The following is a 20,843-nucleotide window of genomic DNA, read 5'->3' on the forward strand; positions in this document are numbered from 1 at the left end:
AATCAGAAGTACCGAAGAAACAGGAACACTTCTCTCGTACACGATGGACCTGTAGGAACGGCGTGGACTCTGACCAGTTTCTTCTCCCCGTGAAAATTAATGTACTGGGAATAAATATAAAGAAGTGCAAACTATGTAATTGACTGAATGAAATACGTCCATGTTCTCTCGGTCATTGTGACAAATATTGCCATAGTCTCTCAAATAAAAGTCTTCAAATGTTAGGAAAAAATCCGATTTCACGTTTTATTCTACAGACAAGGGGCAATGAGTTTGAATATCCGTTGCGAATTGAAGAATAAAAAGCTCTCTTAAACATCAGGGAACAAGAATCAGTTTCCATCTCCAAGCATTGCAATTTTGGAGAATCGAGTTCAATTCTGTGTACACTCTGAATCTCTCAATAAAGCCAGAAACCGCAAAGACCCTTGAAATTAAGTCTCTACCTTGTTCGGCACTTCCGGGTTTTGCAGTCTTTCAGCTGCACTGAAGATGCATTTCTAGAAAACTAATGGATTTCTGCATTACCTTGGCACTTGTTAACCCATCGAACTGTTTCAGTTGAGCTAGTTCAGCCGTTGTTCTAATTATGTTCTCTCTTTGGGGAACCATCACGGTAGTAATCTATTCCATGCAAGATTCGCTTGCAATCATAGGCCTCGTTTTTGACAAATTGTTTTCCCTTTGGTCAAACTTCTCTGCAAACTGTCCATCAAGTTCCACAGCATATTGATCATCCGCTGTCTCAATGGTCTTCCCTGAACCAGAATTTGAATTATTGCGGATTTCAGTTTCTGCTTGAAGAAGTTCATCGGGAGTTGCTGCAGGGTCAAGATCCCAGCAACCCTCAGGTAAGTTCATCCCTTCAACTTTAAGCGAACATGATGGCACCTGGTGTGAAAACCGTAACATCTCTCTTCTTGGAATCCACCTGACCGCATTGGAGTTCGTATTCCTTTGATAAACTGTCTTGAATCCATCCAGCTTAACTAGTGGAGTCACCCAGACGCCATGATCTTCAGAGTAGTCCTCAATAACCTCTACCATTTCGTACTGGTGCCTTACATTATGAGGGGTTGTTCTGTTCCAATCTGGTGACCAATTTCGATATACTGCCCAAATATCACCACCCCTAGGATAGATTCTCACACAACCTCCCCTACCAGCCTTCTCCCTTCTCAGAAGATGAGAAAATATATTGACTTGCTCCACCATTTCAGAATAGGAAACTCTAAAACTTCCACAAGATTTCGTAAACCCAGAATCCAACCAATTTACAGACCCAAATTCACTATCAGATCTTGAGTTCAGGTAGCTTATGTGTATCTTAAATGGATTCAATTCGACAACTTCACGGATTAGACAATACAGGCGCGGCATGCCATCTTCCTCATCATACAGTGCCCATATCTGCTTGGGTTTAAAACATTCTTCTAACCTATCCTGGTCAAAATCATGGAAGTCAGAATCTGGAACTGTTATTGTCATAGAAACTGATCTCTTCAGTTCTGGTTGACGAGCAGTATCAATTGATCCGTTTATTCTTGCGGCATCACTGCATTTATCAGCTTCGGCTTTCTTTACGGAGTTCAACGCTGCTGCTGCTTCTGAAGCCAACCGCATCTCTTCTAGCTTCCCAAGGATTACTGATCTCGCCTTATCAATTAACATTTGTCTAACATCAAATGCTGAGGCAGCTGATGTGGTGGAAATCTTAGATATAGGCTTTAAATTTCCATTTCCGTTGTCTATTTTTGCTTCCATAGCAACGCTTGGACACAATCTTTCCTGCTCATTCGTAGAAGTGATTCCCTCATCCAGTTTTCTCTTCTTGGCAGGTCTGCCACGCTTCGATTGTGATGCTTCACTGTAACCAGTATATTCATTAGAGCCCATCTTACATGTAGCCTTTAGCATATGACGTTTTCCATTTGCTTTGGTTTTGTCTGTGTCCCCATTGGTTTGATAAAGGACACGAGAAGTTGATAATCCATTCTGATCCATAACACCAACAGCATTTCCACATGAGTTACTTTGAAATGATATATTTGAGACATACTCAGATTTATATCCAGTATGATGTCCCAAGACCCCATTAGGTGCACAGCATCCAGTGTTTGTTGGTGCAAATGCTGCAGCACAACCATGACTCCCATACCCATTCTCAGGCGTATAGGAGTGAGTTGAGTATTGGAAAGCACCATTTGCCGTAGCCAGCCCAGTTTCAACAGCAATGAAGACACCACGGCAGTTCTTACAAGTAAGTCTCTTGTTCACATATTTCCTGAGGTATTCGTATTGAACATGACAGGATGTACACACAGTCCAAAATGAATCGAGTCTGCCATGAGAAGCTGAATACTTGGAACAGTTGTCATAACCACCAGCACCATACCCAAAAAAGTAATTTCTCCTTTGATCATACGAGCTTCTTTTAACATTATCGGATAAAAGAGCCCAAGCTTCAGAGACAAGTCTGAATGCCCCATCAGCTCCTATGGTTTTGTTCTTATCAGGGTGGAGCAGTATTGCCATCTTCTTATACCTTTTCTTTAACTTGGGCTTCTCGGTAGATGGGTCCATTCCAAGAATTGAATAGAAATCAGTTTCCCCATTAATTTTAGCTACTGATGCAGCATAGACACCGAATGTAGCCACCATTTGAGATATACCCTCCAGCTCAGAGCACAATTTTTGAGCTTTCAAAGCATAATTTTTTGCAGCCATAAAGTCTCTCTCCATAAATTGTTTCACAGCGATCGCTTTAGCTTTGTGAGCTTCCTCTATGCAGGACTCCATTATATTATAAATTTTTCCAACCAAAATCTCAACAGAAAACTTGGCTTACGATCCCAGTCCCTTTGAAAAACTTTACCACACACTACAAATTTTAATGAAACAGATGATGAGATATTAATTTAAACCACAATAACAGTTGATGATTGAACGCCTCATGCAAAATGATCATTTCAAGCATTAATGACATCATGCACCCAAATTCGAATATTATTTCTAACTTATTTCTAAAATGTATCAACCCTGTGTTCAGTTGTGTAGTCAAACTCAAATCCTAGTTCAGAAAATGGGCAATTATCTCAAAACTTTCTAACATAACAGACTCAGAAACCACACTTCAGTAGAACTAACTTTCCCTTTCAAGTAAACCTACCCTAGTCAAATAATTCAAGATAATTCAGAATATATAAAATAAAATTCAAAATATCATCAGTAATGCTCAAGTTAATCAGAAGATCTAAAAGAAATAATCGCAAAAACAAGCATAAATCATCAGAAGAACTCATCGATCCACCGTTTCCAGCTCAACTTGTAAACTACTCATCGATCCACCATTTCCAGCTCAACTTGTAAACTAAAAACCAGATGAAAAATTCAAAACTCACCGAGATTTGGAAAGCAGCAAGAATCAATTCAAGTTTTAACTTTCCAAATCCCCAAAATCAGCTTCAGATCTACAAAAAAATCCAGGATTACTCCCGTAAATCAAATACACCGTCCAAATGCAAATTAAACCATCAGTAAAGAGTAAATAAATAAATGAAAGCTTACTTACAATTAAAAAAAACAGATTTAGGAAGTACAACACATGCGAGAAGCAAAAATCACCCCAGCATAACATGCCGGCAGCCACCGGCGGAGGCTTCCGTCCAAACTCCGAGCAGAATAATAATAAATAATTATTGTAATAATAATAATAATTACTATTATATCGTATAGCAACAGCGAAACGCATCAGTTCAAAAATATGCTAACATGTAAATGTATAAATAGACAATAATAAATCCCTAAAATAATTAAATAATAAAATTATTATATAATTTCCTTTGGATATTAAATATTCATATAAATTAATGATTATTATTTTTGATTTTTTTTAATATAATTTCATGAAAGTACAGTTATTAGTATTTAATACCGATATGGCCAATTGTGTGCCGCTGTGCGTTGTGCGCACTCACTCACAGTGAAAAGTAAAAAGATAAAAAAAAGAAAAAAAGGAACAAAATTTGATTCTTGAATTTATTACAATAATGGTTAAGAATGAACACGAGTCTGCTTACACGTTACTAGGTTAAAAAAACATTTAATATTTTTGCTCAAAAAAAGTTTTTATTTTATTTTTTATAAAAAAAATAAAAATTCATTTGAATTTAAAAAAAATTAAAATTATCATATGTTTTCAACTTTTCAAAAAGTTGAAATTTTGTCTTCGTTGTAATAATTTCCCAAAGTGCTCCTCCCATCAATATATATTAATCTGCATCATCTTTATAGAAAATATTTTTTTCATGACGATGGAATTCACGTCTTCTATTTTTCGGTGCAATGTGCATCGAGTAAACTTCCGAGTTAACATGGTAACCTGCAAAACATATTATCCTGATAAATCATTTTAGACCTACTTGATTGTATAAATATATCTATTTTTCGGTGCAATGTGCATCGAGTAAACTTCCGAGTTAACATGGTAACCTGCAAAACATATTATCCTGATAAATCATCTTAGACCTACTTGATTGTATAAATATAATTATAATAAAAAATTAAATCCAGCAGATTCGCTATTGGCAAAAATTTTATTCTCCTAAAAGCATTAAACCCCACCAAATTCAATATCCGAAAGATATATACGAATATTGCGACAGTCAAATTTGAGAATCCTGTATCAATTTCCAATAACGAAATCATTAATCTAATGTCGAAAGACTTAAAGTCCATGACGCATGGAAATGTGGAATACCAATCAGTCCAGTGAGCCAAAAAATTTCACTTCATACTAAAATTGGTGTCCGGAAATTGAAAATGTGTACAACCGCTTTACATAATTCACTGTTTAATTTTTTATTCTAGTTGTACAAATTCTAATATGAAATGTACGTGACTATCGACTTTCTCTCGTAGCTATTCTATGATAATCAATTTTAGTTGTTGAAATGTCCCGCACTAACGGCCAAAATTGATTTTCCATAAATTTAAAATCTGCACATGTAATATTGCTTGAGAAAGAGTGACAACTTAGGGGGAAAATTGAAGATGAAGATGTAATTAAGAACAAATCTTACAGCTTCAGAGAGCGTGTCGGCTCCTGAAAATCCAGTGACGTCCCACTTTTCGGAGACACTAGGAACAGTTTGGTCGTGTGGTAGTTGATAAGGAGTCATTTCCGCCGGAATCCAACACTGTGGGACTCCTAATACCCCCGCCGAGGCTGCTATCTTGTTCTCCCTTGGGAAAATTTAATATTTGCATGTATTTGCCACCAGGACCAACATGGGTACTTTCTTTCGCTTGACGTACGAGCATTTTCCTCAAGTTCAATATATCTCTCAGCCTCAGCAGATGTTCGCGAAGCAGCAGCTCGAGCTTCCTGCAAACCCAAATAGAAAGCCCAATGTCGAAAGGTACGTATTCCAAACAGCAACCATGTTCTTAAGGTGGGTAAATTGCTAAACAAAATATAGGTTGTTACACATTGTTATATACTACTTTCATGATTCCAAAGTTTATCATTACACTTAACTGTTAAGGGGGACGAAATAACAGTTGACAAGCAATGAAAATCAGGACAACATACAAGAAAGCTGGGAAAATTAACCATTGTGCATTATACCTGAAGGCCTTCTATTCTTTTCAAAATTCATCTGTTTTATTATATGATCCAATAATATCAAGGTTCATGATCAAAAGTTTAAAAATATCTAAAGAACAAATTAAATAGAAGAATAAACGCAACAAAGACACCAAAAGGTGAATTTATAAGTTAAAAGAGAGCTCAAGTCATCAGATCAGACGCGTTTTCACTCGAAGCCAAGATAGAAAAGTCAAGAGAATGAAACACCAATAACGCAGATATGTGAAAGCTGCTTTAATGGGAGAAATGTAATGCCCGGAAATTTAATCCTGATAATCTGTAATTATTGATTTATAATTTGATATGATTATAAAAGGATTAACCGAGACACGATTTGAGGTAGCGTGTGAAAATGTATGTGCGAGGACAGTACCATCGGCGCACATGCGCGACATGAGATGCGCACATGCGCGAAATGAACAGAGGGACTCGCGCATATGCACGGGGGGTGTGCGCGCATATGCGCGAGCTGTGCATGTCATGTCCAGAGAGCCTCGCGCATATGCGCGACGTGTGCGAGACAACCCGAGAGTTGTGAACAATTCCTCGCGCATATGCGCGGAAGAGGTGCGTGCATATGCGCGGAAGAGGTGCGTGCATATGCGCGAGATGCCGTGAAGGTACGCGCCAGGGTTTATCGCCTCGCGCATATGCGCGGAGGAGGGTCGCGCATATGCGCGAGACGTGTTGCATGTAGGATCGGCCATTTGCTTTACATGCGTGAATGCAATATATATATATGTAACAAAGCTTCGTTCCTCCTTCATTATTTCCGAGAAAAGAGTCGAGAAAAGTCTCTGTGAAGTTATAGAAAATTCCTACGCCTTTTGTGCAAAATCCGTCCGTCTGATTTTGAATCCGACTTCGGTACAGAGTTCCTAGCAACGTAGGCTACAACTGGACGTAAGTTTTACTACGTTTTGACATGTTTTGAAATTATGATGTTGTTGGAATTGAATACACGTCATATATGATGTTCTTGACATTTTAAGCGTCATAGAATCGAAGTCAGATTGAGAAACGGATTGATTATGGAATTGTTATGAATTTTTTTAGGGTATATTGATTTATACCGGACAGATTTGAATTGGAACTGGATTATAGATGATATTGGATATTGGTTATGGATTGTAACTGTTATCTGGTGATGTTGTATTGACGGGAATATTGAGATTGTACCGTTATACCGTTGATTTTGAATTAAATCCAGATTAACCAGATTCAGTATTGAATTGAGAATGGAATATTGATATTAGTATTCCCGGTATGTCATTTCAGATTTACAAAGACATTCTTGAGTTCAGAACTGAGATTGCTTCAGACAGTGACTACAAACGAAAGGTATAAGTCAATGTGGTATTGGGAGATCGACTTAAGTCGGTTTAGACTTGAGTTTCCCTAAATCACATACTTTACTTTATTGCATTGATATTTGCATTGATTTGATTGATGTACTTGTTCTCTTGATTTATAGATAGCAGGTATTAGACGAGTAATCTTGTGACAGAAGTGCCTGATAGTGGCGGGATCGCCACGGACACATTGCACGATGTCACAAGATAGTGTATGGGCGATAGTGCCAAAGTCTGTCACCGGATGATGGGCTATCGATGTGGATAGAAATGTGGCTTCTTCTATTACTGGTGATCGGTACTGTATCGATGTGGATAGAATCGTAACTCTTCTATTACTGATGATCGATATCATATCGATGTGGATAGAAACAGAGTTTCTTCTATTACTGGTGATCGATACTATAGCGATGTGGATAGAATCAGAGCTTCTTCTATTACTGGTGATCGATACCCTATCGACGTGGATAGAACTGGAGTCTTTTCTATTACTGTTGGTCGATATGGGAATGCCAACTTCTGGAAACCGGGATCCCTAGACAAGGATTGAGTCTAATCTGAATTGTAGAGTTACGAGTATTGTCGACAGTCTGATATTGATTATGTTTCAGATTTTGATACATATTGCTGTTATCTGTTACATGCTTTATATTTGGTTATATGATTGCATGTTTCGTTGATTTATACTGGGATTATATTCTCACCGGAATTATCCAGCTGTTGTCTTGTTTGTATGTGTACATGACAACATGTGGGACATGATCAGGGTCCAGGAGATGAGGAGAGATCGTGATAGAGTGGAGACTTCGGACTTCGATGTATATAGGGTTTTGGCACTTGATAATTAGATGTTGAACCTTAGTTTTTACTGATTTGTAGACGGTACAGGACTTGTACTTTATTTTATACTGAGTTGTATATTAGTTTGATTTCACTACATTCCGCATTAAAAAGAAAAAAAAAATTTATGACCCTAATTACTTGATTAGTAAATTGATCCTGATGACGATTAAGAACTGATTAGCGTCCGGGTCCCCACAACAGGTGGTAGATAGAAAAATATCTACTCAGTGAAAGACAATAATTATAGTCCGATATATTAGTGGGAAGATGAAATTATTTGGTTGCTATTTTTGGAGCATACATATTGTTAGTTGCACTTTCCTTGGATAATGAGGAAAGACCAACAAGGTGTTTCTTTCATCCCATGCAGGCCAGACACGGAGGCAAATAGTGGCACAAGAAAAAAAGAAACGGCAACGATCATTTACCAAGTCACTGGTTAGCCAAAGACTTCTACATACATATAAGGTGATTTCACATCTGTCACTGTGATTGGAGTCGTATTTACATGTTTTATCGAATTGTTTGCATAATGTTGTGCGTATTGAGTCCACAATTTGTTCGTTTTTCCAATAATTGTTGAATATGATCACGGCTCACCGAGTTTTATGAAAGAGTAGGAAATGGGTGCAAAAGATGAAAATTTAGCTGAAGATGAAGAAGCAGCACAGAAAACTCGCGCTAGGGCGGTAGTTCCGAAGCGCCCCAGCGCGAGAAAGTGTAAATTCAGTCTTTATCAGCGGCCACCAAGCACAAGGAGAGAAAAAAACGCCCGGAGTCAAGGAGGCAAGCGAAGAACTCGGGATTTTCGCGCGGCGTTTTCTTTTAGCATTTCTAGCTTAAAAACTTGTGTTTAACTATTTTTTAAGATTTTATTATATCGTTTAAGAGCTAAACTCTTTTATTTGTTGGGATTTAATGGGATATTACAATGAAATTTTGTTTTATATAATTAACCATTCGACTTTTGCATTATGGTTTGATTGTGTTATTGTTTTTCACTTGATTATTGAAGCAACTTTGATAATATTTTGCCCATATTACACTTCCACATTAGGCTCCATAAATTTAAGGGGATACTAGTTGTTGAATGATTATTATTGACAGTGAATTGAATACATTTTTTCCCATTACACTTCCACATTAGGCTCCATAAAATTTTGTACAATCTCTTTTCAAATGTCAAGTTCGTTGGAGTGCTACAAAGGCTGTTAGGTATGCATATTCCCACTCCCTTAATTTATGTGTATTTCCCACTTCACCTTGTTGAATCAGTGAGCATATAACCAGCTTCATATATTGCCTCGATCGAATTTTAAGCAATATGTGTTGCTCATACGTATAATCCTTGTACAGTTTTAATATCCTCGTTTGAATTAGGCCAGATTTGAACGGTACAAAATCAGATCATATGATTAAACCCAATGAAATGTATGATCCATCGACCCTCGTAGAGACGATTCTATTCAACCAATAATGAAGCTGCAAGCGTTGATGAGGTTCATCAAAATTTGGGTTGTTTGATGATGTAATGTGGAAACATCTGTTGAAATGATGGACAAATTTTCTCTAATTTGTTGTTGTTGTTTTACGTGTAATGTTAATGAATTTTAATGTAATTTTGATGTTGGAATTTGCTGTTAATAAATTTGTTGTGTATATTGCTTGTATATGATATTACAATGAATTACCAATGAACGTCCAAGATGTTTAGAAATGAAAACTTGATTTGTGAACCGAATGTTGAAAGCATAAACCTGGACTTTCTTTCATACAAGCTAGCTTGAGAAATTAATGAACCATGGCACAATAATTAACGTCTAAGACCATAACCAATGAACCTGAACTATTTTGAACCAAACCCATAACTATATCAACTTCATGCACACTTGGAAAGCAAACTAACGAAAACTAAAGAGAACACAAAAATTTACGTATGTAGGTCGTAAAATGATCTACAACCACAACCATTCAGTAAACAATGAAGGTTTAGTACACCAGTTTAGCAAGTTTAGTTCATAATCTCAGCAAGCCCAGCCCTCCCTTGCTCTCCTTCTGATTTTTTTCCAAAACATATGATATTGTTGTTTTCTTGACCCTTGCTAGCTCAAAATTTTTTCATAGGAGGTTATCAGTAAACTCAAGATTTCACACATAGTTTTCCCCTAATTAGTTGCCAAGATTTCTTTTTTTTTGGGTCATTCTTCTAAAGTTATATCTTGACAACTTTAAATGCGATAAAAAAATTATTTTCTTCACATAAATTTGTTTCAAGACAATAAAATATCTCCTTACAATAAAAATAACATAAAAAAGTACTGTTAGAAGCGAAAACAACTAGAAATTTAATAATAAAATACAAATTATTATGAGTTTATCAATAAACTATTTAAAAATAAAATTTTGAAGATTAATTTTAATTTCATGGAAAATTTCCTATTTATTTATTTTTATTATTTTAAGATATTGGTTGACTCGGAATCAGGAATTTGACCAACATAATTCCTTCACACCAAATTAAGTATCTAAATATTGGTAGGGGAAGCCAGAGTGGAGCCTCCTCCGCGGTTGTTTTTCACCCACCACTATATATAGACGAGATATCCACCAAGCTCTAAATGCTTTCCATTTGTTGCTCACTTTCTCTATTCTACCGCCCGTTTGTTCAGGTATCCCATTATTTACATTTGATGAGATGATGTAATGATCTCGATATTGAGTTCCAGAATTTTAATTGTTTTCTATTATTTTGTGTTGTTTGTTGTGTGTTTTTTTTTCCCTTACGCTTGTGAATGGATCTGTGGATCGGTGATGCATATTGTAAGCTACGCACTTGCATTTTTGAGCTTTCGCGGTACTGGATCGTATTACGTGACAGAGATCTGCAATTTTGCTTGTATATTTTTGTGTGCGTGAATGAATTGGTGTGCCTGTTGTGTTAATTGGACAAGAATATCCTTTTGTTAGTGGATCCATAGCTAGTCGGGAGTAAATTTCACCTTAGCGAGTGTCTGTCTATTCAGTTTTTAAGCATTTTTTTTTTTTGCGAGAGATCAAAGCTCATGCATATAAAATGTTCTTCCTATGTAATTACGTATACGTGGTCTTCGGTCAAAATAATTCTGTTTGATACTTCAAAACAGAATTTAAACTAAAAGTAAGCTGATCATGGCTCCAGCTGCAGCAAGGGATTCAATTAAGCCTAGAGGTAACATTTTGTTTGCTGTTTGTTTATTTAGCAGCTACATATACATGCTATTGCGAGCATTTGTTGCTTCCATCCCTGAGCTTTCTTGTGGCGTTTGACCATCAATCTTGTAGATTGGATTTTCCAGTCTTTCAGTTGTATGTTTTCATCATTTTCCTTGCTTCGGTTGAATATCGCTTTTTTCATTGAGCCTAAGACTTTGCTGAGGAGCTATTTTGTTCCTGAAAAAAAAATTCTATAGGAAAAATATTACACCGACATCTACAACAATTTACATGGTCAAGACCAAAAAATTTCATTAAAAATCTGTAGACAGCAATTCTGGTTTCAATGTTCTGATTTGATTCCTCTAAACCTGGCCTGTTGAACCGCTGAATTGCTTTTGTCGGGAGGATTCAGAAGTCTTGAATACGTTGCAAAGTGTCGGTTTTCTCCATGGGCTGTATTATGAAGTAGAATCACTCCTGTTTATAGCCATAGCCTTTAAACCTCACCGGATTTGGTTAATGGGTCATTTGGCTGTATACATAAAACTCGTAAATGAATCTATGGATGCAAATTTTTTCAATTAATGTTATTTCTTGCCGACCTATTAAAATCTTGAGGTGCATATCGGTAGTACATTTTAGCAATTCAATTCCTTTGAGAACATGCAACCTAAATTTATCTGGTTTCTTTATATCTGATGCAACACAATCATCATTCAAACTGTGAACTCTTCTGCTAATAAACACTTTTTACCACGTATTTGCTTGCTTTCATCTGATCTATACAATGTCAATAGATGTCTGCATCGTTGGAGTAGCTCGAACACCTATGGGTGGATTTCTTGGTTCTCTTTCGTCATTATCAGCAACAAAGCTCGGGTCTATAGCTATTGCATGTAACGTTACAAACCTTTACACACTATATTTGAAATGGAAATGTGATACTTTTGATTATAAGAACTGTTGTTTCTTAATAATGTTGTTTTCACCTTCTGGATTTTAGGTGCTTTGAAGAGAGCAAATATTGATCCATCACTTGTACAAGAAGTTTTCTTTGGAAATGTACTCAGTGCAAACTTAGGACAGGCTCCTGCTAGGCAGGCGGCATTAGGTGCTGGGATCCCGAACACGGTGATCTGTACCACTGTCAACAAAGTCTGTGCCTCAGGGATGAAAGGTTTGATGCATATCAATTGATGATTTATCAAAAATCTACTAATGCATTTATCCAGGAGAATATAAAATTTATTTTCAACACAGCAACAATGCTTGCTGCACAAAGTATCCAGTTGGGCATCAATGATGTTGTGGTGGCTGGTGGCATGGAAAGCATGTCTAATGTCCCAAAGTACTTGGCAGAAGCAAGGTTGGTACTCCAGTGCAAAATGGACTGGCTTTGTAATTTTCTTGCAACTTCTTAGTAAAAATGATCCTTAGATTGAAATCGAAACTATTTTTGGGATTTTTATCAAGCCTTGTGTTATTGTCATTCTTTTTTCATATTCTTGTATGACTTTGACCAAAGATAGATGGTTGTCCTGAAACCAGCTTTATTTAAAGCACCATTGATTTTGAAAACAACAAACTAACTTCACTTTATTTGGTGTTACCGGTAGAATGATTGGAAAATGACTATTGTCGCGTCAACATTGTTGAATTTGCATTTATATTTCCTGGATCTCTTCATATTTCAGGAAGGGGTCACGACTTGGACATGATTCCCTTGTTGATGGAATGCTGAAAGATGGATTATGGGATGTTTATAATGATTTTGGCATGGGAGTTTGTGCTGAATTATGTGCTGAACACCATAATATTACAAGAGAAGAGCAGGTTCATTTATATTATTACCTTGGTTCGATGAATATATTCGATCTAGTCTGTTTCAAAAAAAATACACATCACAATTAGGGGCGTCAAAATGCAACACGACCCGTCAACCCGACACGACTCAACACGAAAAAAATCAGGTTCGGGTTGGTGTTTTTCGGGTTCGGGTCAGGTTCGGATTGGGTGGGTTCGGGTTAGTTCCAGGTTAGACAGGATTTCGGGTTGGGTCGCGGGTTGATCCGAAAATTTTTTTTATTTGAAAATATTACCTATATTTTTATATATTGTATGTTTGAACAAAATTTATTGTATATTTATATGATAAATATTCATCATTTAATATTTATTTTGTATATTTTTTATATTTTTAACAATTGTTTATTTGATTTAGTAAATATACTTTAATTTTCTACGATTAAACTTTCAAATTTAAATCGAAAATTTTGTTATTATGTGTTTAAATTAAAATATTATTATATTTTTTATTTTTTCGAATTTTTTTCATTAATTTTTTTTAAAAAATAAATAAAATTCGGGTTAGGCGGGTTGAGTCGGGTTAGACGGGTTCGTGTTCGGGTTGAGGGTTTTCAGGGTTGCTTCGGGTTCGGGTTGGGTTCGGGTTAAAAAAAATAAAAAAAAGCGCGGGTTGACCCGAAACCCGACCCACCCGACCCGATTGACACCCCTAATCACAATTTTGTTTTATGAATTTTGGGAGAGAACGCTTTAGGAGAATAAATTATTTGTTTGGTTTTATTTTAGAAAAATCAAGTTAGTAAGATAAAATTATTCTAAAATAGTATATTTTACATTTAAACACAACCTAATAAGTGTGTTCTTGAAAATTGACAAAAGGTCTGGTTAAGAATAATGATCATGTTGGGAGATGTGACGACGAGGGAAATTTTGATTTGGAAACATAAGTGACTCTATATGAGGTTCACGGTCTTCTTTGGTGTTTTTCTTAAAATTTATTCATAAAGGAAAATAAGTGACGTTGTATTGAAAATAACCATTTTGCTTTCATTTCTTCGATTTTATCAGTAAGAAAATATGTCGCTTATGTCTAGAGGAGTTGATACTTATCCACTCAATCTGCACAGGACAATTATGCAGTTCAGAGCTTTGAGCGTGGAATTGCTGCTCAAGATGGTGGTGCATTTGCATGGGAGATTGTTCCTGTAAGATAACCAGATAATAGCTTGTGACATCGCTATTGTCCTTTTTTGTGGCATTATAAACGTAATCATGTGCTTGCAGGTTGAAGTGTCTGGGGGTAGAGGAAAGCCATCCACAATTGTTGATAAGGATGAAGGTTTGGGAAAGGTGAATTCACCCATCTGTTCTTTTCTATGTATACATTGGAGTACAAGGTTTTGCCTTTCTGTCCAGATTTCTCGTCTTCATTTGGTCACTGTCGTCAACCCACTCCTTTACAAGTGTAACTTAAATATCAGAGAAATTTTAAGGTCTATTAAGTAAAGGACATCCAAAAAGTAAAGGTATATACAAGCAGTTAAACATTTAAGGGTCCCTGATCGACCTAACAAAAGTCAATCACTATGTCCAAGAAAAAAAAGATAATTGCTCCCTCCCCCCTCCAGACTTGAAAGAGTTTTTCTGCAACTGTTGCGGCTCCAAAGAAATAGCAGTTTTTTTTCATACGTGATATGGATGGGCATCCATCCTCAAGTTAGAAAGATGAAGAGTATTATCTTTTGTATGTGTACATCCATATGCAAGATTCTCATGATTTATACCCGCATTTCTTCATAAAAGAGATTGTTTTACTAATTGTTTTATATCCTATTAGTTTGATGCTGCAAAATTGAAGAAGCTAAGGCCAAGTTTTAAGGAGACAGGTGGTACAGTCACAGCGGGAAATGCTTCTAGCATAAGGTATTTTGAGCTTCATCACTTTATGCTGTACTACAATGTAATGAAATGGAGATATTATCTCCTTTTTTTAGTGAAAATGATTGAAAATCCTCATCCTCTTCTATATTGATTACGGATTGAAGCATAACCCCACATTTCAGTTTCGCACTACTTTTCTGTGATGGCTACATTATTATTTTCTTCTTTTAGTGGTGTTTTAATTAGTTGCAAGTAAAATCGGGCAACATAACTTGTTTTAATTGCAATTTCCTTAGAAATATCAGTAATTGAAATTTACATGCTGATATTCTTTTCAATTATATTCAAGGAATTTCAAGTTTACTGCAAAAAATTTAATGTGTCGCTTTGATTTAACAAAGGGATTGAACCCAATGCTAATGGGTGTTCCAAACTCATATTAATTATCTTGGCGTTGGGTGGTTTAAATTCCTTGAATGGTTTTCTTTAAGCATTGTTTCTCAGAATGTTGAATGGTAGTTTTTTTTAATCGACTGTTGAAATAAGATTTTTTTTTCAGCGATGGTGCTGCTGCTCTCATTTTAGCCAGTGGAGAGAAGGTTGTGAAGCTTGGTCTAGATGTCATTGCAAAGATCTCAGGATATGCTGATGCTGCGCAGGTAATCTTGTGTGTTTATGACCTTAAAAGGATCTAAAAAAATTTCTTCTCATTTTCAGTCTTGTAATGTTTGAATATACAATTGTATAGTCTTAAAATTGGAGCACATTATGCAGGCACCTGAATTATTTACAACTGCACCAGCACTTGCAATTCCAAAAGCAATTTCAAATGCTGGTTTAGAAGCATCTCAAATAGACTATTATGAGATTAATGAAGCTTTTGCGGTATGCCATTAAGCACCTTCATTTGCCTTAGTGAGAAAATAGTTTGGTGATTTTAAATCTGTTGTTCTTACTTCTTAATATACCTTGTGCTTCTCGTGTAGGTTGTTGCTCTTGCAAATCAGAAGCTTCTTGGTATTGCTCCTGTGAGTTTCCCAATTTCAAATTTTCTAAACTCCTCCACTAAAATTCATTCTTTGCAAAATGTTATCAGCCTGTTACGCCATATATGTAACAACCGACCTTGAAATTAGTGATGAAATATTTTGTAGGAAAAAGTTAACATTCACGGTGGAGCTGTAGCCTTGGGGCATCCTCTAGGTTGCAGTGGAGCTCGTATTCTGGTCACGCTTTTGGGGGTATACTTTCCCTTGTACTAAGTATTCAATATTCAATTAATTGCGTGATTCTACTTGAAATATGTGTTGGATACCAGTGCATATATATATATATATATATATATGCAAATTCATTAAAATGATAAAATTTCATCGTCTAGGTATTGAAGCAGAAGAATGGTAAATACGGAGTTGGTGGTGTTTGCAATGGAGGAGGAGGTGCTTCTGCCTTTGTCGTAGAGCTTCTGTAACCAGATACCCAGCATTTTTTGGTAAGTATGTGGCTACAGCTGCATTTGTATGGCTCTATGGAAGTTATGGGCACCCAAGCGAACTAGATTTGTTTGTAGCATCTCCAGTTTAGATGAATTATTCTTGATTTTACATGGTTCTGTTTTTGTTTTTTTTATCGAGTAAGTTGAATAAATTGTACTCTTTCGATTCTAGAAGCTAACGAATGTTTTAATGGCAAGTGAATTGACTACTCGCGATTTTGTGGCATTTAATTGAGATGAAGTATTGGATAGTGTCTTCAAATAAACCAAATGTAAAATACTAACCAACGTATAAGCTTTTCTGACTCTGGTTTTATGGAAACACTGCTAACATATAAGTTTTTCTGACTCTGGTTTTGTTGGAACAGCTGCTAAAAGTCTACATATCTTTAGTTTTGAGTTTGATTAAATTAGATTTCTAAATTGAATTCAATCGCATGGTATAAATTTAATTATCAGACTCGTTAAGCAAATATTGTAACAACAATTTGACGTCGAGAACACGTGCTTTCGTTAAATATATTAGATTCAATCACACGCAAACATAGTTTAATCTCCAATGGTTTCCGAAACGTAGAACACTGACGAAACAAATCTACGGTAGAGTACATCATCAAATGACTGTATTAGATCTCGATAACCCTGTAATACAGAAGAAATCTCGAGAAAGATCACGATCTACTGGAGATACCTTGAGCCTCACCAATACCACTAATCTACAAGCCAAAAAGTACATTAGCAAACTCAAATGCTACATTTGTTTTCACAATTGAACCATTTATTGAACAATATATTTAATTGATTGTCAATGTCACCCCGGTTGAATAGGCGAGAAATAAGACCAACCCTCCACCAAGGTGTCATGGCAAATTCCTCTTTCTTGAGGGATATAAGAGCAGGCAGACCACTCCGTTCATTTACAGCCAACGAGACAACCTCTTTCCTACCTGTTGCTAAGGAGCTGCAGTTTATGTTAGAAAAAAATCAGCAGGGTTCAGAGACCGTGCTCGAATTCTATAAAGTTCAGCATTCTCGCTTGATAAAGATCATTGGGATCATCCAATATCATGTTCAATTAGAGATGGCTCATTTAATTAAATTGGCCCGATGAAGCATGATCGGCTTCAACATCAGGTTAAAGTCAAAAGGCAAATAAAACTTGAAAAATCATGCTTACCAAAGACATCCAGTTGCAGATTGTACAAGTTGAGTTTAGAGTAAAAAGATAATATTTCCGTCTTCAAGCAGCAAGAAGGCGGATGTAGTTTGTAAGGTTTTGTCCCATCTTCAGAATGAATTCATTTTTCCTAACTTGCTGATATTATGCAATATGAGTGTATATGACCAAATTCAAGTGCAACTCCTTTCTGAATAAAAACACAACATTAGGTTGACTTCCATGATTTCATTCAGCCAAATAAAGTTGACCTGCTGCATAGAAAATTTATCATTTTCAGCTAATCTGTACATTGGTCTGATGAAGACTTTGTAAATATGGAATCTGAAACAGATGCTTGAAAGTTCAATCTAATTGTGCGAGCTTATAAACTTAAATCAAATATTCATGAAAACTAAAAAAGTCATAGCATAAGATACGTACACAGAAGGAACCACACCCTCATAGGCAAAGGTCGACACGCCTTGTCGCTGCTTGTGCTTGGGATTCACAGAGCACAACACATAAACACGCCCACGTCGTTTCACTGTCTGACAAAACTCACACATTTTTTTAACTGAAGAGCGCACCTTCATGCTGTAAATAGAAGACAAACAATATTAGTACATTAAAATGGGCTAGGTGATTTATCTTGGGAGCAGTGGAGTTCAAGCATTTTATGGATTCTGTCATGTGGTGAGAGAGGTAAATAAAATATCTCACCAAAGTTGCCGAATTTATGTCTACCAACCAGTGAAAACAATGACTGCATTAGAATATCTACTCTTTCTAACGGTCTTTTACCATATCCATTACGCACTTAAACCTGCTTTATTCAACAGATTAGAGATATATGAATTCGTTTAAACTAGCTTTAAAATAGTCATAATTATTTAAAATTATGCGAACTAATGGGTATCAACACGTTTTGGTGGAGATGACAAGTTCTGGAGTTGCTACTTTTGTCCAAAAGCTTGTGTTATTGAAAATGGACACCCCAGACATAGGCAAGTCAATTCAGTTCACTGTACAAAGGTTTCTCTCTAAAATTAGGATTTTCTATTTTATTTTGATTTTTATTTTCTTAAGATGGAGTTTTATTTTCTTTTTTTACCGAAAACTATAATATATTAAAAACAATAATTACAAAAAAGTGAACCAGAGGTCTGGACAGTAAACAACAAAAGCTCGGATCATATGTCCAGATTGATTCCAAGATCTGTCGCAAATAACTCCTTTGTAGACCTTGGAACCACCAAGACCAGACCCAATTCCTGCAAAGCTCTGAACCAAAAGCTTCTCGTGAATTACGAAACTAGGTTTTAGGTCATGGAAATTGCAGGAATGTAGTCACTGAAATTTGTGCTTCCCTTTGGTTCCATAGCTTGTAAATAGCAACACAACTCTACAGAGCTATATAGCTACAACAGTGGAATTAGTGGAGGTTAAGCATATGACTTCGGCAGAGCAGATAGATAACTGCCTTTGATTTCTCATTTACTAGTGATGGACATCTCAATAAAAATGGGCTTTCAGCCTTTCACAAAACCAGCATCCTCAAAATAACTCTTGAGAACTTTGCAAAATGTTTTGGCATGTGTAATACCTTAATCGGCCACTTGACTCAACGCAAAGATAATTCAAAACTTCCAGCACAGGGACAGAGAATAAGGAATATAATGTAAAAGAAGGCCAATGGTTAATCTTGTAGTTCAAATGATGGATTTTAACATCCCAAACTTGCAAAAACTATTAAATTAATCCCAAGATTCCATCTTTAGCGGCGCACTTGCTGTCAGCACAAACTACTAAAGAACAAAAAATATACCCTTGTCTGATGGTGAATGTTCAAAGTTCAAACTATAGTTGGTGATGGAAGTTTACTACTTTCATCGACACAAAGATAAAGGTACATCACCTTGTAACCGACCAAAATGTCACAACTTTCAGTTGAACATTGCTCAACAGAGAAGTTCTCAGCATTTCCAAAATATCATTGCTCTCCTAAAAATGTGTTTTTGTTGACTTGAGCTAAGCTTAAAACAGCATTTGAGAACAGATCACAATCCGACCTCGAGCAAATTCATTTCTATTCCACCAAGTATGGATATTAAAGATTTTCTCCTTTCTTCTATTTCTTAAACAAAAAGCCTAGTTTTCAACAGACTACATCGTGTTTATCAACCAATGCACAAAAAATACATGTTGTCAACATCGAGAATTTAGAAATCAAAAGTACAAAACAGAAACAAAAAGAACGACTCCTCTGCAATCAGACCAAAAAAAGATCAGTGGATTAAGCAATTGATTATCAAGATCAAATATTTTCAGATACGAAAAATTCATTAATCGACCTCTCTTGTATAATATAAAATATATAAACACATGAATGTCAAATGACCTCTCTTGGATAATATAATTGCTTAAAAGAACACCTTTTTTATATACCATTAAAGAACACTTTGCCGCAAAAGCAAATGGGCATCATCTCACACTAAACATGATAATAAGCTAATATTAAGACCCACGTAAATTCAATTTCTAGTGAAGTGCAAGGACTAGACATGAATGAACACACTGCAACAAAAAACACAATCTGAAGTCCCAGTAGAAAAAGAACCCTTTTGCGAAAACACAACATTCTTGATAGATTTGGTGCTCTATAAGTGCAAAATGTATTAATCTATTACTGAACTGTACCTTAAATCTTGAAGCTTTGACAAGAGTTCCAATTAGAGAATGGAGTAGCTGAACGAGCGAAAAGGGCGAGCAGCGAACGAGGATGGAGAAAAATGGATGGGCCCATGTAGACAACTATAGGCCCATAAAAAATGGGCTTGAGACCTCCCTTTTAAAGGGATATGGGTGCTATTGGGCTACAAGCCCATGGTAAGCCTAAAACTTTTATCGTCATTTGAATATATTGACCGAAAACAATAGTATAGAATTAAAAAATAAATAAATTTTTATGCCATTAGATGACTCAAACAAAAATTTGGAAAATAAGAAATAAAAATGGTACGTTTTACATAACTTATTAAGGTTTTTCAATTTCTAAAATAATATTATAGATTTTTCCTTTTTTATTTTGAAATGAGGATGTTGAAGATTTCTTCACATCTTTATTAGATCAAGCAAAGGTTGACCGAGTTTCCCGAGCATGTTTTCAGTTGTTGATCAACTGCGTATCGATCATTAACGCTATCAAAGAAGAGGAACCAAATCTGTTGTCCATTAATAGAAACTACAAAGCGATAGCAATTATCGGTATCAAAAACAACAATAACAATATCACTGTTGAATCTCAACCTTGAAAAGTACACAAATCTATTAATATTGGAACCGAAAGTACTTAATTACAAGGCACAAATCTATTAATCACACAGCAATTCCGCATCAATCAAAACATACATAATTTCAGACCCCTCAAAAACAATAGTACGATTTTCGAAATATAATTATCTA

General features: G+C 35.9%; 2 protein-coding genes and 1 long non-coding RNA gene across 5 annotated transcripts; 1 reads left to right on the forward strand and 2 right to left on the reverse strand.

Moving 5' to 3' along the window:
* Positions 1–117: 117 nt before the first annotated feature.
* On the reverse strand, positions 118–3,761 carry LOC142554820 (uncharacterized). 2 transcript variants are annotated; one of them, XM_075665498.1, is made up of 3 exons: positions 3,572–3,761; positions 3,402–3,470; positions 118–2,881 (listed from the first exon to the last, which is right to left on the reverse strand). In XM_075665498.1, exon 3 carries the CDS (start codon positions 2,797–2,799, stop codon positions 625–627), a length of 2,175 nt encoding a protein of 724 aa, XP_075521613.1. In that variant the 5' UTR covers positions 2,800–2,881; positions 3,402–3,470; positions 3,572–3,761; the 3' UTR covers positions 118–624. The 2 variants fall into 2 exon arrangements, with proteins under 2 accessions (XP_075521613.1, XP_075521618.1); XM_075665503.1 differs by having other exon boundaries at positions 3,568–3,761.
* A 6,624-nt stretch (positions 3,762–10,385) lies between these two features.
* Positions 10,386–16,431, forward strand: LOC142554837 (acetyl-CoA acetyltransferase 2-like). The gene is made up of 14 exons (XM_075665507.1): positions 10,386–10,514; positions 10,989–11,053; positions 11,838–11,936; positions 12,044–12,217; positions 12,301–12,406; positions 12,735–12,873; positions 13,974–14,051; positions 14,131–14,196; positions 14,684–14,769; positions 15,287–15,386; positions 15,502–15,612; positions 15,714–15,755; positions 15,882–15,968; positions 16,109–16,431. The coding sequence occupies exons 2-14, from the start codon at positions 11,014–11,016 to the stop codon at positions 16,196–16,198; spliced, it is 1,218 nt and encodes a 405-aa protein (XP_075521622.1). The 5' UTR covers positions 10,386–10,514; positions 10,989–11,013; the 3' UTR covers positions 16,199–16,431.
* Positions 16,432–16,823: 392 nt separating this feature from the next.
* On the reverse strand, positions 16,824–20,154 carry LOC142554846 (uncharacterized). Of its 2 annotated transcripts, XR_012822226.1 has the most exons (4): positions 20,079–20,154; positions 17,823–19,529; positions 17,400–17,653; positions 16,824–17,183 (listed from the first exon to the last, which is right to left on the reverse strand). It is a non-coding gene; the product is annotated as an uncharacterized LOC142554846 (long non-coding RNA). The 2 variants fall into 2 exon arrangements; XR_012822224.1 differs by lacking the exon at positions 20,079–20,154 and having other exon boundaries at positions 17,823–19,661.
* Positions 20,155–20,843: the final 689 nt, after the last annotated feature.

Source organism: Primulina tabacum, chromosome 1 (assembly GCF_025594145.1).
Source record: "Primulina tabacum isolate GXHZ01 chromosome 1, ASM2559414v2, whole genome shotgun sequence".
NCBI classification, from domain to species: Eukaryota; Viridiplantae; Streptophyta; class Magnoliopsida; order Lamiales; family Gesneriaceae; genus Primulina; species Primulina tabacum.

Bases quoted from the DNA above. Each gene is read 5' to 3' on its own strand.
- LOC142554837 (XM_075665507.1), top strand. From the start codon at position 11,014: ATGGCTCCAGCTGCAGCAAGGGATTCAATTAAGCCTAGAG. The intron at 11,937-12,043 runs GTAACGTTACAA...TCTGGATTTTAG, and splicing joins CGGGTCTATAGCTATTGCAT to GTGCTTTGAAGAGAGCAAAT. The intron at 15,387-15,501 runs GTAATCTTGTGT...CACATTATGCAG, and splicing joins GATATGCTGATGCTGCGCAG to GCACCTGAATTATTTACAAC.
- LOC142554820 (XM_075665498.1), bottom strand. From the start codon at position 2,799: ATGGAGTCCTGCATAGAGGAAGCTCACAAAGCTAAAGCGATCGCTGTG.